Source organism: Drosophila bipectinata, chromosome 3R, assembly GCF_030179905.1.
Source record: "Drosophila bipectinata strain 14024-0381.07 chromosome 3R, DbipHiC1v2, whole genome shotgun sequence".
Taxonomy (NCBI): domain Eukaryota; kingdom Metazoa; phylum Arthropoda; class Insecta; order Diptera; family Drosophilidae; genus Drosophila; species Drosophila bipectinata.
The window spans coordinates 27,950,249-27,963,524 of record NC_091739.1 but is presented as its reverse complement, the minus strand read 5'-3'; the positions used below and the strand labels follow the sequence as shown (position 1 = coordinate 27,963,524).

At 44.5% G+C, this 13,276-nt stretch overlaps 5 protein-coding genes across 8 annotated transcripts; 3 read left to right on the top strand and 2 right to left on the bottom strand.

The window, feature by feature from the left end:
• Window positions 1–192: 192 nt before the first annotated feature.
• Window positions 193–5,128, top strand: LOC108118583 (dipeptidyl peptidase 9). Of its 3 annotated transcripts, none has more exons than XM_070281272.1 (9): window positions 193–365; window positions 429–1,815; window positions 1,871–2,090; window positions 2,155–2,711; window positions 2,773–3,376; window positions 3,436–3,747; window positions 3,801–4,023; window positions 4,085–4,277; window positions 4,331–5,128. In XM_070281272.1, the coding sequence occupies exons 2-9, from the start codon at window positions 779–781 to the stop codon at window positions 4,530–4,532; spliced, it is 3,348 nt and encodes a 1,115-aa protein (XP_070137373.1). In that variant the 5' UTR covers window positions 193–365; window positions 429–778; the 3' UTR covers window positions 4,533–5,128. The 3 variants fall into 3 exon arrangements, with proteins under 3 accessions (XP_070137373.1, XP_070137374.1, XP_017086832.2); XM_070281273.1 differs by having other exon boundaries at window positions 424–1,815; XM_017231343.3 differs by having other exon boundaries at window positions 193–1,815.
• Window positions 5,129–5,657: 529 nt separating this feature from the next.
• Boh1 (Buddy of Hmr 1) lies at window positions 5,658–6,732 on the top strand. The gene has a single exon (XM_017231332.3). The coding sequence runs from the start codon at window positions 5,685–5,687 to the stop codon at window positions 6,669–6,671; it is 987 nt and encodes a 328-aa protein (XP_017086821.2). The 5' UTR covers window positions 5,658–5,684; the 3' UTR covers window positions 6,672–6,732.
• mRpS22 (mitochondrial ribosomal protein S22) lies at window positions 6,663–7,983 on the bottom strand. The gene has a single exon (XM_017231331.3). It carries the CDS (start codon window positions 7,898–7,900, stop codon window positions 6,719–6,721), a length of 1,182 nt encoding a protein of 393 aa, XP_017086820.2. The 5' UTR covers window positions 7,901–7,983; the 3' UTR covers window positions 6,663–6,718.
• Window positions 7,984–8,038: 55 nt separating this feature from the next.
• On the top strand, window positions 8,039–11,015 carry LOC108118571 (uncharacterized). Its single transcript, XM_017231330.3, has 5 exons — window positions 8,039–8,423; window positions 8,504–8,777; window positions 8,842–8,964; window positions 9,091–9,252; window positions 9,312–11,015. Exons 1-5 carry the CDS (start codon window positions 8,158–8,160, stop codon window positions 10,716–10,718), a joined length of 2,232 nt encoding a protein of 743 aa, XP_017086819.2. The 5' UTR covers window positions 8,039–8,157; the 3' UTR covers window positions 10,719–11,015.
• mil (milkah) lies at window positions 11,009–12,580 on the bottom strand. 2 transcript variants are annotated; one of them, XM_070280872.1, is made up of 7 exons: window positions 12,436–12,580; window positions 12,277–12,378; window positions 12,044–12,213; window positions 11,856–11,979; window positions 11,567–11,795; window positions 11,421–11,509; window positions 11,009–11,360 (listed from the first exon to the last, which is right to left on the bottom strand). In XM_070280872.1, exons 2-7 carry the CDS (start codon window positions 12,361–12,363, stop codon window positions 11,157–11,159), a joined length of 903 nt encoding a protein of 300 aa, XP_070136973.1. In that variant the 5' UTR covers window positions 12,364–12,378; window positions 12,436–12,580; the 3' UTR covers window positions 11,009–11,156. The 2 variants fall into 2 exon arrangements, with proteins under 2 accessions (XP_070136973.1, XP_043067761.1); XM_043211826.2 differs by having other exon boundaries at window positions 12,277–12,515.
• Window positions 12,581–13,276: the final 696 nt, after the last annotated feature.

The following is a 13,276-nucleotide window of genomic DNA, read 5'->3' as shown; positions in this document are numbered from 1 at the left end:
GATTTAGCATAAGTTTACTTTAATTTGTTTAATTTATAATTTATATGTAGTTTAAATAAAATATTTTTGAATACTGAAACTATCGGTAAATCGTGGCATCCCATCTCTATTGACTCAGAATGGACCTCTTTAGTATGACCAAGTCTAGTACTCTAATTTGGGCATTGCCAACCTAAGACCTTTCGAATTAGCCAGAACAGCCGTGAAACGGCTAGATAAACAGCACTGACCTGCAGAGCCGTGTCCCGAATAACAAAAAACAACACAAATAGAGCAGTCAATTAAACTCCGCACCGTATAGTGACCAACCCCCGAAGTAATTACTGAAACAAGAACTCAGGTGCTCGACGAATTTCTGTCGGACGGTTAGACTTTCACTTTTACGTTTCGCACATCGAAGATATAAAAGAAAAACAACAAAAGCGCAGACGACGAAGAGCAGAAGAGACAACTGTGGAGAAAGGGGGCCTCAAGAGTGGCGGAGAAAGAGCCGAGCCAGCATGAGGTGTGGAAAATACTCGCAAGATACCAGCGAGATTCGCCAAGATCCGATAAAGCAGCGCATCTAGAACCGTAACCGTGTGGGATCATTTTCAAATGTCCAGCGGAACAACAAAAAACAAACAGCAGCACTTCTGGGCCAGCGTATAAGCGTAAGGTGCCTGTTAGTGTGTGTGTCTTCAGCAGTATTTCCGCAGAGCAGAGCGGAAGAGGCCGAAATTCGTGTGTGTACGTGGTTGGAGGCTTCCAAATTGGGTCATATTCAAATCCCCCTACTATGGAGAGCAGAACGCAGCAGACCGTCCAACACCAACAGCAACAGCAGCAGCAGTCGCAGAGGAGTCGTCTGCCGTCGTCGCCCAGTCCACCTCTGAATGTAAACCTGGGTGGCGGTCCAAACGCAAACAGCAACAGCTCCCTCATGGGTCTGGAGCAGGAGCCGCCGGCATCACAATTAGGCAGAAACAATAACAATGGCGGTGGCGGAGGAGGAGGAGGTGGCCATCACCGCAGCCACAGCATCACAAACGCAGCAGCAACATCATTCGTGAATCTTCTAGATGGCTTCACGGCGCGTGTCTCCACAGCGGTGAGTGTGGCAGGTGGTACTAGTGGCTCCAACCTCCTCATGGACCGAAGCAGCCAGAGCGCCGCCAGCACGCCAGGCTCCACCCATTCAATTGCCAGTCTCACCAGCATGGGCTCACTGGGAACCACTGCCAATGCCCTCTACTCCTCCATTGGCAGCGCCCTCAACTCTATTACATCCCCGATAACGGCTGCAGCGGCTGCGGCAACAGCCACTACCACCGAGGTAGTTGCAGCCGCTGCTTCGGTGATCACGAATCACCTTAGCTCACCCACAAGTGGCACTCCTCCACATGGACTGGACCTCGATGATGGAGACGACGAGTGCGATGATTGCGAAGAGGACGAGGATGATGCCGTGGATAACGATGGCCACATCGCAGCGCCCACGCCTTCAAAGAGCTGGGCTGAAAACAAGATGGTAGTGCAGGAGATGCGTAAAAAGATGTCCAACCTGTCGACAATGGTGCCCACCAATGTGCAGTTCCGGCATCTGTCCGACGGCCGGGCCCGGATCTACTACCTGGGAACACCGCCGCAGAGCTGGGAGACCACACTGCTCTTTACAGACATCAATCTCCAGCAGACGGAGGATCAATCAATGCACGGGCAACGCTTGGAGTCTGGAGATTCTGGTGCTGGGAGCCCAACATTGAGTGCAGGCTCTCCTACAAGCACCAGCAGCCAACAGGCCTTCCAGTTTGGATCCTTTTCTGTAAAGCCCAGGTGGGATTCTTTTATATAACTGCTTAAGTTTCAACTAAGTCATGTCATTTTCCAGGCTATCTTGGACTCCACTGTTGCAGCAGCCTATCCCAAATATAGGGGGAAACAGTGGTAGCGGATCAGCCAGTCCCTATGCTCGAGAGCTGCAACTGCTTCTAGAGCGCAAACGTCTCTCTAACTGGGGCATCACGTGCTACGAGCTCCATAAGCCCTCCGGAAAGCTGATATTTCCTGGCTTCAATGACCTTTATCAATGTCTGGATACGGGTTATAATGTAAGTAAACTTATAGTATAATTAACGAACTATTCCTTATTCCATCATATATTATATATTACAGTCTGGCATGCTATTCCCGACACAACTGCGAACCTGTCCGCAATGGATTGCGTTAGATCCTCAGATATGTCCTCAGAACTCTGACATGATAGCCTACATCAGTGACTGCGACCTCTTCGTTACCCACACGTTGAGCGGCCACGAAAAGCGGCTTACCTATACGGGCAACAGTAGGCACTCCTATCCGGACGATGCTCTCAGTGCTGGAGTGCCCTCATACGTAATGCAGGAGGAGTTCAGCCGGTACCAGGGCTTCTGGTGGCAGCCACATTCTGAAGATGGCATCTACCGCATCGTCTACGAGGAGGTAGACGAGACGGAGGTCTCATTGTACACGTTTCCTTCGTCAACGGCGGTTCACGGTCGGGTAGATGAGTACCGTTTTCCGCGCACTGGCAGCACCAACGCCAAGTCCAAGCTCAAGCTGGTTCAGTTTGTGCTGAACGAGGCGCTGCAGATCAGCGAGATTTGCATAAAGGATCTGCCCTACTCCCTGCACGCCGTTTTCAGCTGGCTGGAGTACATCGTGCGAGTTGGATGGACACCGGATGCTAACTAGTAAGTCAAACCACTTGTTTTTTATCTTGAATATATAATAATCTCATTTTTTCAATTCTAGTGTCTGGGTTCAGGGGCTGGACCGAAAGCAGCAGCGCTTGGATGTCTTTCTAATACCGCTGGATAATTTCTGCGAGTCATACAGCAGCCAAGTGTCCACACCAACCGACTCTATCGGTGACCACAGTTGGCGCAGCTTATATAGTCGCACCATAACGCCACTGCAGGTGATCTACACCGAGCGCTCTGATTGCTGGATTAATGTGCACGATATGCTCTACTTTCTGGATCTGACGGAAACCAGCGTCACCTTCCTGTGGGCTTCAGAGGAGACAGGCTTTCGCCATCTGTATTTGGTGACATCTAGTCTCATGCTGACGCACTCCAATGGACAAGCAGATGCGGGATCGACTTCCACCCAGCCCAGCTTTGTGGAGCAATCGGCACTGCAGCCGCGTATCATTAATAAGGTGGCGTTGACTAGCGGTGAGTGGGAGGTGCTGGCACGGAATCTCTGGGTGGACAAAGCCAATCAGCTGGTCTACTTTGTGGGCTTACGCGATACTCCACTGGAAAAGCATCTTTATGTTGTCAGCCTGCAACGACCCGAGCACATACGTTTGCTAACGGAACCGGGGTACTCATATCTTGTGGAATTCGATGATGTAAGGAATCTGATGATTAATTTGAATCATTTTTTAATGTATCCACATTTTATTCATAGGATTGCCAGCTTATGCTACTGGTGTACTGCAATATTCAGCGACTGCCCAGCTGCAAGGTGATGCGTGTCAACCAAACCTGCCAGAATGGCGGGGTCAACGGCATCCAAATCTCATTGGTGGGGTATCTGAACGAGGGTGGTAAGCCGGAGCCGCAATACTGCCCGCAGATCTTTCGGCCGCAACTGAAGTCGGGCGATATAGTCTACGCCATGGTCTTTAAGCCGCATAATTTCGAACTTGGTGTAAAGTATCCCACGGTGTTGAACGTTTACGGTGGACCCGAGGTGCAGACAGTAAATAATACGTTTAAGGTAAGCATACAAATTTGAGACTTTTGAAGATATAGTAACCAACATTTCCACAGGGGAAACATCAACTGCGGATGCACATGCTGGCCGCCCAAGGATACTGTGTCATTTGTATCGATTCGCGAGGATCTCGCCATAGAGGCAAGCGATTCGAAAGCCATATTCGCGGCCGAATGGGTCAGGTTGAGCTGAATGATCAGGTAGACGCCCTGCGCATTTTGGCCGACCAACTGGGATACATTGACATGGATCGTGTGGCCATACACGGCTGGTCCTACGGTGAGTTCAATAGATCTTTTAAATATTCTTCCCAATAACCCAATTTATAAAATTAATCCAGGTGGCTACTTGAGTCTCATGGGCTTGGCGCAGTATCCGCATATTTTCAAAGTGGCCATTGCAGGAGCCCCAGTCACTGACTGGGAATATTACGACACCGGCTACACGGAACGATACATGGATCTGCCGCAGGATAACGAAGCCGGTTACTCCGCCGGGTCCGTGCTGAACTACGTAAATTCATTTCCCGAAGAGTAAGTAACTTTAGTATGTCCTTTGGATTATAAATCTAAAAACTCCATTACAGGGACAACCGGCTGCTGCTTATCCACGGGCTAATCGACGAAAACGTACACTTCTTTCACACCTCGCTGCTGATCAGCGCTCTGAACAAGGCCAACAAACCGTATGAATTGCATTTGTTTCCCGATGAGCGTCACTCGTTGCGTAATCTTGAATCGAATAAAAATTACGAAACGAAATTATTATCATTCTTACAAAACTTATGAGATTCGTAAATGTCGCAGATTGCTAACCGCAATATACCTAGCAACCCGCCCTCTAAATAGCCTCCACGATTGTCTTTGGTCTTTAACTTTTTTTTATAGTTTTAAAGCTTGTTTTTATTAGTTAAAAAATGATGAAAAAAAATTAAATATTGATCATATTTTAGCTCCCCTAATTTATAAAATATGTTTGTTTTAGATGTATTAGAAAACATAAAAATTAAAACGATTTTCAAATTCCCCTGCCTCCTTGATCTTCAGACCAAGCTGCTTTTTGTAATTAATTTATGCTTTTTGTTGTCTCCCCACACATTATACTCTTAATTATGATGTAATTGTTTTAATATGCGCAAATGTACATTTTCCTTTCTCTAAATATAAGTTTTGTTTTAGTGAGTAAATACGTATGTTTGTGATTGCATGAATGTTTCCCCAAAACGGAGAAAACCCTTAAAACTTGTCATGCCCATGGAGCAGGCCATCAATTACAATTATAATATATATCTCTTCGATAAAACGTATTTAAGATACTTGAATGAGTTTTTGAAAACCGACGTTCGGTTGAAGTATAAATTGAATAAAATGTACTATTAAATTAATTATGCCTAAATATAATCATTAGTTTTATAAAAAAAAAACGGAAACATGCAAGCGTATATATACATATATATATTTTGTTTAACAATTAAATAAACAGTTACGTGTAAATGGTGGAGTTTAATTAAATTTTTTTTAGGGGTTGTAATATATTTTAAGCTTCCAAGAGTTAAAAATTTGTCCTTAGGAATTATTATAGTGGGTTCTTTAAATATTACATCTATGGTAAAAATATACAATTTTTAAAAGCCTAGATTCTACATTTTTATGTCAAAATCAGCCAAAATCCTTTAATAATACTGTCAATACGCTAAATATTTTAAGAAATATTGAACTAATTAATTAAAAAATTAGTACAATTATAGAATAACTAAATTTCTTTTATAGAAAAAACCGATGAAAAGGTAAAAAAAAAATATTTAAAAATATAAATAATTTATTTCAATGCAAGAAGACTTTAAATTTAAATTTTAATTTCAAAAAAATTTGTACTTCATATTTACAATCGATGTATCGATAAATTATGCTTTTCTGCACTGTCATCTCAATCAAATAGAAATGAAAGCAAATTGGTCGAACGAATTTGAAAAAATGTTAAGGATAACGCCTATAACAAGGCCTATATTCGAACTGCCCGAGTACATTTTTGTGGAGACACAGTGGATAACACGAAAGTACGCTGCTGAAAATAATATAATTGTTCTTGAGCCGGAGCGCCATCAGTCAACCAATGGAACCGCCACAGATGCTATTCAAAAAGGGTTGGAAAAAGAAAAACGTCAGGGATCTTCAAGTTGCTACACTCCCCCTATGCCAAGAAGAGATCGTTGTATCGGAACAGAGAAACCAAGCTATAGTGATGTGGAAATACAGTGCAATATTGAGGAAGATGAGGACTGGAATCAGCCAGACAAACAACCAGAGGACACCGCGGATCAAGAAAACGAAAAATTCCTGCTCTACGTGACTGAAAAAACAAGCATGTTTCCAAACGGTATGATGGAGTGCTTGGTTTGCGGCGAGGTTTCCAAGACACTGCACAAGCATCAGACCCATGTATCCATGCACTACAGTTCGGTTAATATCTGTTTCCGATGTGGCTGCGACTTGGGCCCATGGAATCTTGTAAAGCATGAACCTGTGTGTCCCGCGTTGAAAACTAGAAAGTACTCATTAGCCCTTAAGTGTCCGCATCCGTTGTGTAGTTCTACACTGCGTTCGGAGAAGAATTTAGTTAACCATCTGAAGAATCACGGAAAGAGAAAGTCCTTCAGATGCCTGAAGTGCAATGCACTTTTTACGAGTGCCACATCTTTTATAATTCATCGAAATCGCAAAAAGAGCTGCTCAAAGGCTAAAGCACTTGCGCTCTTCAGAAGGCATAAATTATACATTGGGAGAACTAATCCTAAGGTGTGTACCGTCTGCGTAAGTCGATTCGGTAGCGAGAGTCGATGTCAGCGGCACAGAAGAAAGTGCATCAAAAGGTATCAGACAGGTCTAAAAAAAAAAATGATAAGAGAAATGAAACAGAAATTGACCTAAGGGGTATTTATTAGCATATAAAAATCAGTAACAATAAAGACGAGCTTCTACGACGCTTGAATTCCATGAGCTTTCTTCAATCCCTGGAACAGCTGTAGTTTTTCCAGGTTTACTTCCTTAAGGGTTTGGACCGCCAGTTCTAGTTGAACCTTCTTAAGGGCATGTTCGCTGGCTATGTATTGCTCGATGAACTTAAGACTAATCTCGTCGGCAGCGAAATCTTGCTCCGTCTTGCCAATTGCCGAGTGGATCTCTTGCTCAATTCCTTGTTGGTCGTCGGGCTTTCGCATTCCGCTCCTCAGCTCCGCCAGAGCTCTCTCCGCAGGCGTTGGATGGAGTGCGTCTAATTTCGCCAGCGTATCCTGATAGTCCACAGGCACTTTGTGAATTTTGTAGCTCAAGGCAATAAGTTCCACGGCATTGGATAGGTAATCTCGGCGTATCATGTCGTACAAGAGGTCGTCAATGCACCGATGCCAGGCGTAGAAGAATGCCATGGGACCGAAATGACGAGTGGATCGGAGCAGATCGAACTGTTTCGATTCGTTGAGGTGTTCGAATACTCGTGCTGATATATTGTGGAACTCCGGTTCGTGGGGCTCATATTGCACCAAGAGCCTGTCCAACACGAACTCATACTTATGTTCTATCAGGCATTTGGCCATTAGCTCCTCCAACGCGAACATGCGGGGGGTATACGATTGGCGGCCCTCTAAAGGAAAGTAGAGCTGATTCATCCGCTTGGTGGTGTCCAGGGTGGCATAAGCTAGAGTGCCATCCGTTTCCCGCACGACTACCTTGCGTTCTGACTGCCGACGACCAAAGGTGATGTCCGTGAACACGTACTTGGTGTCGGCAAAGTCTTTAAGGGCGGGATCCTTGGCTATAATCCGATCCACATCCTCTTTTATCTTAACCACTGGAGGCATTTGGAGCATGTGCTCTGCTTTCTCCACCAAGCTCTGGAAATCAGACTCTAGTTGTTCGGTGGTCATGAACTTGGTTTCGCTGCTGTTGTCCGGCACAGTACGCTTGCGGAAGACCCGGTCCAAGTGCAGTTGCGTCATGGACTGGAGCAGCTTTTGGGTCTCAGTGTCAGTAAAAAGCGGCTGCGGATCCTGCTCGTACTTCAGCGTGGCGGGCTTTGTTGGGGCGGTGGACACCTGGCGGAGGGCATGCCGTAGGCTTTGGAGGCCACTCAGCTGCCTTATTTGCCTCACCAGGTGCATTTTCAGTCAAAAAAGAGCCTGCGACAAAAACACACGAGTCCAGAAATTAGCGATGGCAATGAATTCGTGATAGCAAGCGACGGGAGTAACTGTATTTACAAAAAAATACCGTACCTTGTCAGACTATCGTAATTTTTCCTATCGATGAATTACTTAAAAAACATCTCGAAATTGTATTGGTCGGTCACACTGGTTACTTGCATTTTGGCTGGAAAAAAAACTGCATTAAAAATTGGCACTAAAAAGTACTCGACACCATGGAGAATGCCGACGTAGGCAGTGCTTGTGCCGCTGCTCAGAAGCGCCGCTTCTCGGCTAGCGATTGCCCGGCTCGAGATGCGGTTATCAAGCCATCGCTGCCCGAAGCTGCACCGGAGCAGCCGCAAACGAAACAGCGCCGTAAGGGGGAGCCGCAGCTACCGGAGGAATGGTTTTCTGATTGTAACCTAATGGAACTCTGCGATGAAGTCCTCTATGAGATCTTTAAGTACCTGGACACGCCCTCTATTATGGCCTTGATGCAGTAAGTGTCATCTGGGCTTTTTCCGGAAGTCCAATCGGATTTCTCGAACTTCTCCAACATAAATCCACCATTTTTTTTAGCTGCTCACCGCGTTTGGAAAATCTTCTACTAGACCACCGTTTTTGGCACCAAATTGATCTCAGCAATGGGCCGCTGCCCATGGGCATCCTCGAAGAGATTCTTGGGCGCGCCACAGAAAAGACACACACAGTAAAAATTTGCGGTCCTCCATCATCGCAGCATGTGGCGGGCGAGGGTCGCCAGTTTACTTTGACACTAAACACTGTCTTCCCTAAAGTGGCCACGCAACTCAAAGTACTGGAGCTGCAGGGCGTTAGCCTGGATTTCGAATATGTAAGTCACTCAAGAAGGAATCACGGGAGAAATTTTTAACAAATGCATTTTTATTCCCAATCAGATACACATATCCGAGTTTCCATCCTCGCTAAAGCGCCTTCTATTAAGAGATTGCAGTGTAAAAGTTGGCAACATGGTCAAGAGTATATTCCATACTATAGAGATGCAGCTGGTGGATCTTGAGGTGAGTAAACATATATAAATGTATTACGCTCAAAAAAACATGAATCGCTCGAATGACTAACTTTATGATAGAGTTGTTCAGCTTATTAAGCTTTCTTTTTATTGATGGTTTATTTTGTTTTCCTAGGATCTCGGCATAGAAGATAATGACTGGTTTGAGCCCTACTACATTATGGCCCTGTCCAAGCTCCCGTCTTTGCGTCGCCTTAGTCTCAAAGGCTGCCAAATGCTCTGCAAGTTTGTGCCCTATGGCAGCATGGCTGCTCGTTTCGGCTTTCAGAAGTTAGAGGTTGGAATGATCTTCAAAAAGACAAGAAATTTTCTTTTTACTATCACATATTGTTTTAGGTTTTGGACCTGCGTTTGACTCCTATCAACAACTCGGATCTTCAGTGCTTCAGTGCAATTGAGAATCTTAAAGAACTGCGCCTAGAATCACCCCCTAATATGACTCCTGAAGCTCCCGAACCTCTTAATTTGACTAATGCCCAAAAAACAAATAACGGCAACCTTAATGACGAGGCTGCTCCCGTGCAGCCGGAATCTCTTAAAGTGCTTAATGACGACGAGCCCTCCACCTCACGGGCAGCATTGGAGCATATGCGTGCAACGATTGCACAAAACAAGGAACAAACGGTAGCGGAAGCCGCTAACAGCGAAAACACCAACGAAAGAAATAATCAAGCGCCCTCATCAGCACCTGCAGCATCGAGTTCCCGGGAATCATTACCGAAGCGTACCTCTGGCTTTTCGGAATCCGAGGACGAAGACACTTCATCTACCTCGGCTTCTTCGTCCGACAAATCCGAGAGTACGACATCACAAAGCAATGGTCACAATGGTGAGGCTTCCGTGCGGTCACCGCTAGTGGTCGTAGAATTACCCGGTATGGGAGCTCGTCTTGGTAGACAGGAACAACCAGAACAACCGGCGGCGGGTCCAGAGAATCCAGATAACCCCGAGGCAGCTGGGCAAGACCCTAGACCTCTGCCACGGGCATACATTTATGTGCCCGAAGCTGATCCTGTCGGAGGAGAGAATCCACATCCGAATCGTAATCTTGTTTCCCTTCTGGATCAAGTGGCGGATCACTTGCGAAACTGGCGTGGCAACAACCCAGCACACAGTCGCTTCTTGCCGCGACGCGATCAGGTAATCTACATGAATCCTCATGGCGCCAGGGAGCATATGGTCTTGATGCAGACGCGCCGGCATCGTACTCAGCAGCGCGGAAACTTGGATCAGGTTGTGAGTCACCCGATGTTCTGGAACATGTTGGATCCCCTGGATCGCGAATATGCCCGCCGTCTACGCCATCGCCCTCCACCCTGTTCAAGTTCGCATCAGTACTATGTCTCCGATCGAGCGATCTACAGCTTTGGCCGGGCGGCGCGCCCCGTAGAACCAGATGTGGTGTGGATACGGCACATTAATCGATCACCCAACAACCGCTTGGAGCGACTTTCTCTACGAAACTACCACCATATTACTAATCATACACTCGAGCATTTGGTGCAGTGTTCTCCCAATTTGGTGTACATCGATGTTAGTGGCACCAGCATAACGTTATCGGGATTGCGTCGCTTTAAGAGCAGCAAGCCAGAGTGCGAAGTGGTGGCTACCCACTTGACGTTGGATGACAAAAACGACGAAAGCGACGTAGTAATAGAGCCGGAAGATGATTCACCGGATGATCTAAATGATAATCAGCCACCACAGTCGCCACCACCTCCGCCTGAGTTGGCGGCACCATAATCGTTTAATATTGAATGTGTTTTGTTTTGTATTTCCTGATATGTAAACATATTCCTGACGCGATGGTCCGTGATGAATTAATTTTTAGCAAGACGACAATGACGAAAACATGGCCAAGCCGACAAACCACAACGCTGGCTACAAGCGAGTGCTGTAGCTCCAGTCAACTAGTATTAAATTACAAAATAATCAAGCCCTTGTACTATACGCTAGGCTCATTGCATTGTATAAACCCAGAAGTCCAAGAAATCAACCTCCTCTTAGTTAGGAATAAAATATCACGTGATCCATATGGTATACATCTAATGAAATGTGTATTTGGTAGCTATTTGTGTGTAAGGACAGACCAATCAATTGCTCATATGTTTGGTGTGGGAATCGGTGTTACAAATTGCGTTAACCAGTGTAGAAAGTATGTAAAAAATTGTAGCCAATTTTTTAGGATATGGGTGCATTCTCTGTGCTGTTTGAGGACACTTCTTCCTCATATGCGTGGTCGGAATCTTCTGTGTCGTCGTTATCAGATTCCGAATCGCTTGAGCTCTGACAATCTGCGATTTCTCCGGTGAAGAAGATAACAGCCTTGGGAATGACTCGCTCCTTTAGATAAAAGCCAAGCTCGAAATCATTTTGCAAAATAGCCTATTCGAGGAAATGCAAATCATTGTTTAACTAGTTTTTATAAGTATTAAAGGATCTTACATTTATGTCGCAGTAATTCGGATCGTCTACACTTTCCGGCAAAACAGGCGGCGAGAAGAAGTCAAAGAATGAAGACTGATCCATTTCATCTATTAAAAAATAATTTAGTTGGCTAAAAAATACTTGGAAATGAAGAACCTTCTTACTTTTCTTCTCGCGATCTTTCTCTGACCTCCAGTTAATGGTGCAACCTTCGCACTTGAATATCTCAGCTCCGTCATAAGTAAGCGGATCTGCTGGATCCGGATTGCAGTTGAGATAATATGTCTTGGTCAAAATTCTGTTGGTGAAGAATTCGTTGGGTTCGAAATAGAACTCAATATCAAACTTTACGACGGGATCATTGTAAAGACGAGGGCGAATATCACACAGGTGCTGTTAAAAAGTTATTTTAAAATAAAGCCAAGTTTATATTTTGAATATAAGGATTCATACCGCCAAAATCTTTTCGTCCTTCTTGCTAATAAACTCAGTATATGAAGCCTTTAGGACCCGTAGCCAAAAGAAGTTGACATATTCATTGGGCGTAGAGTCCCCACGATTTTTTTTTCGAAATTCACTGCCAGAAAAGAAATCAGTCCGAATTAGAACGATATTATTAGTAAATATTGTTAGGGACCTACTCTAGGATCTCCTTGCGCTTCTGGAAGATGGCGTTGTGCCTTTCCTCGTACAACTTTTCCATGTTGTAAATGTCGCGTTGCATGGCCACGTCCAAATTGATTGTATCCATGTAAAGCTGCTTCAGAAGCATGATCGTCTTTTCTTCTTCATCAGTATACTTACAGTCTAGCTGGAGGTTCATTTTTAAATTGTGAAAGATCATCGGCACAAGCTGAGATTTCAGCTCACTTACAGGCTCCGAAGAGTTGAATTTTATCTTTTCGGGTCGTTGGCGCACGGCCTCCATTTTTGGAAGGTGTTTTGCTGCTTGGTTCGCCATCTTGAGGATGTTTCCCTGCAATAGAGTACTTCTAAACACTAAATAATAGGTATTTTCCACTTATTAATATACGTTTTGATAAGTTTATACGTTTTTTTCTGTTTATTCGGATAATATAATGTGTTGCCTTGACGGACGAGGTGGGAATGAGTCGATTTGGTTTTGAAGGCTTGGTAGCTCCCAGCAAAAAAGTCACAGCACACTTGTTTTTAATTTTTTAAAATACCCAAAAAAAGAAGAAAACAATAGTGCTGAAAAATGCATGTATGAATAAAAGACAATATATCGATTATTAAATATTTGATTATTTTTAAATTAATAATAATTATATGAAATTTCTTTAGAAAGTTACGATAAAACACTAAAATAAGTTTCATTTTTTTTTTTAAGTATTTAAGACACTTTTTTCGCAGTGAAAGCATCTTATGGGATACTTTAAGGGCGGCTTTAAGAACCCTTTCTTTTTGGGCTGCCATTGAAATGCAGGCCATGTTTATTGGCAATTTAACGCACATTTAATTCCTGTTTTTTCCTGTTTATATTTTTGGTTTTTCGTTAATTTTTTTTTTTTCCGCCAACTTTTCATTTGCCATGTAATTAAGTGTGGCCCAGATGCCGAGCCGGGGGGTGATGTGGCTGCTTAAGTGTATGCAAATCACGTGCTGAGTGCTGCCTTTCAGGGTTCAGCCATCGCCTTCTGTTAAATGGACCGAGCTGGGTTCACAGTTTTCCGAGTTCCGCGAATTTTCGGTTGTCTCTTATCGTCCGGAAGAGGAGCTGGTTTTAATAATGTGGGCCAGGCTTAGTACCATATGTCAGGCTGTGAAAAACACCATCTAACAAAAACACCGAGAGGCCCAGAAAAAAAAACAAAGAAAAAACGAGTAAATTTGTCGCTTAGGCAAACATTTCA

What these genes read in the sequence shown, in the direction of transcription:
- LOC108118571 (XM_017231330.3), top strand. Translation starts at nt 8,158, where the DNA reads ATGGAGAATGCCGACGTAGGCAGTGCTTGTGCCGCTGCTCAGAAGCGC. An exon ending in TTAGCCTGGATTTCGAATAT is followed by an intron (nt 8,778 to 8,841) that starts GTAAGTCACTCA and finishes ATTCCCAATCAG; the next exon opens with ATACACATATCCGAGTTTCC. An exon ending in TGCAGCTGGTGGATCTTGAG is followed by an intron (nt 8,965 to 9,090) that starts GTGAGTAAACAT and finishes TTGTTTTCCTAG; the next exon opens with GATCTCGGCATAGAAGATAA.
- Boh1 (XM_017231332.3), top strand. Translation starts at nt 5,685, where the DNA reads ATGAAAGCAAATTGGTCGAACGAATTTGAAAAAATGTTAAGGATAACG.
- mil (XM_070280872.1), bottom strand. Translation starts at nt 12,363, where the DNA reads ATGGCGAACCAAGCAGCAAAACACCTTCCAAAAATGGAGGCCGTGCGC. An exon ending in AATTCAACTCTTCGGAGCCT is followed by an intron (nt 12,214 to 12,276) that starts GTAAGTGAGCTG and finishes ATGAACCTCCAG; the next exon opens with CTAGACTGTAAGTATACTGA. An exon ending in CGAATTACTGCGACATAAAT is followed by an intron (nt 11,361 to 11,420) that starts GTAAGATCCTTT and finishes TTCCTCGAATAG; the next exon opens with GCTATTTTGCAAAATGATTT.
- LOC108118583 (XM_070281272.1), top strand. Translation starts at nt 779, where the DNA reads ATGGAGAGCAGAACGCAGCAGACCGTCCAACACCAACAGCAACAGCAG. An exon ending in ATCTTGTGGAATTCGATGAT is followed by an intron (nt 3,377 to 3,435) that starts GTAAGGAATCTG and finishes TTTTATTCATAG; the next exon opens with GATTGCCAGCTTATGCTACT. An exon ending in CATACACGGCTGGTCCTACG is followed by an intron (nt 4,024 to 4,084) that starts GTGAGTTCAATA and finishes AAATTAATCCAG; the next exon opens with GTGGCTACTTGAGTCTCATG.
- mRpS22 (XM_017231331.3), bottom strand. Translation starts at nt 7,900, where the DNA reads ATGCACCTGGTGAGGCAAATAAGGCAGCTGAGTGGCCTCCAAAGCCTA.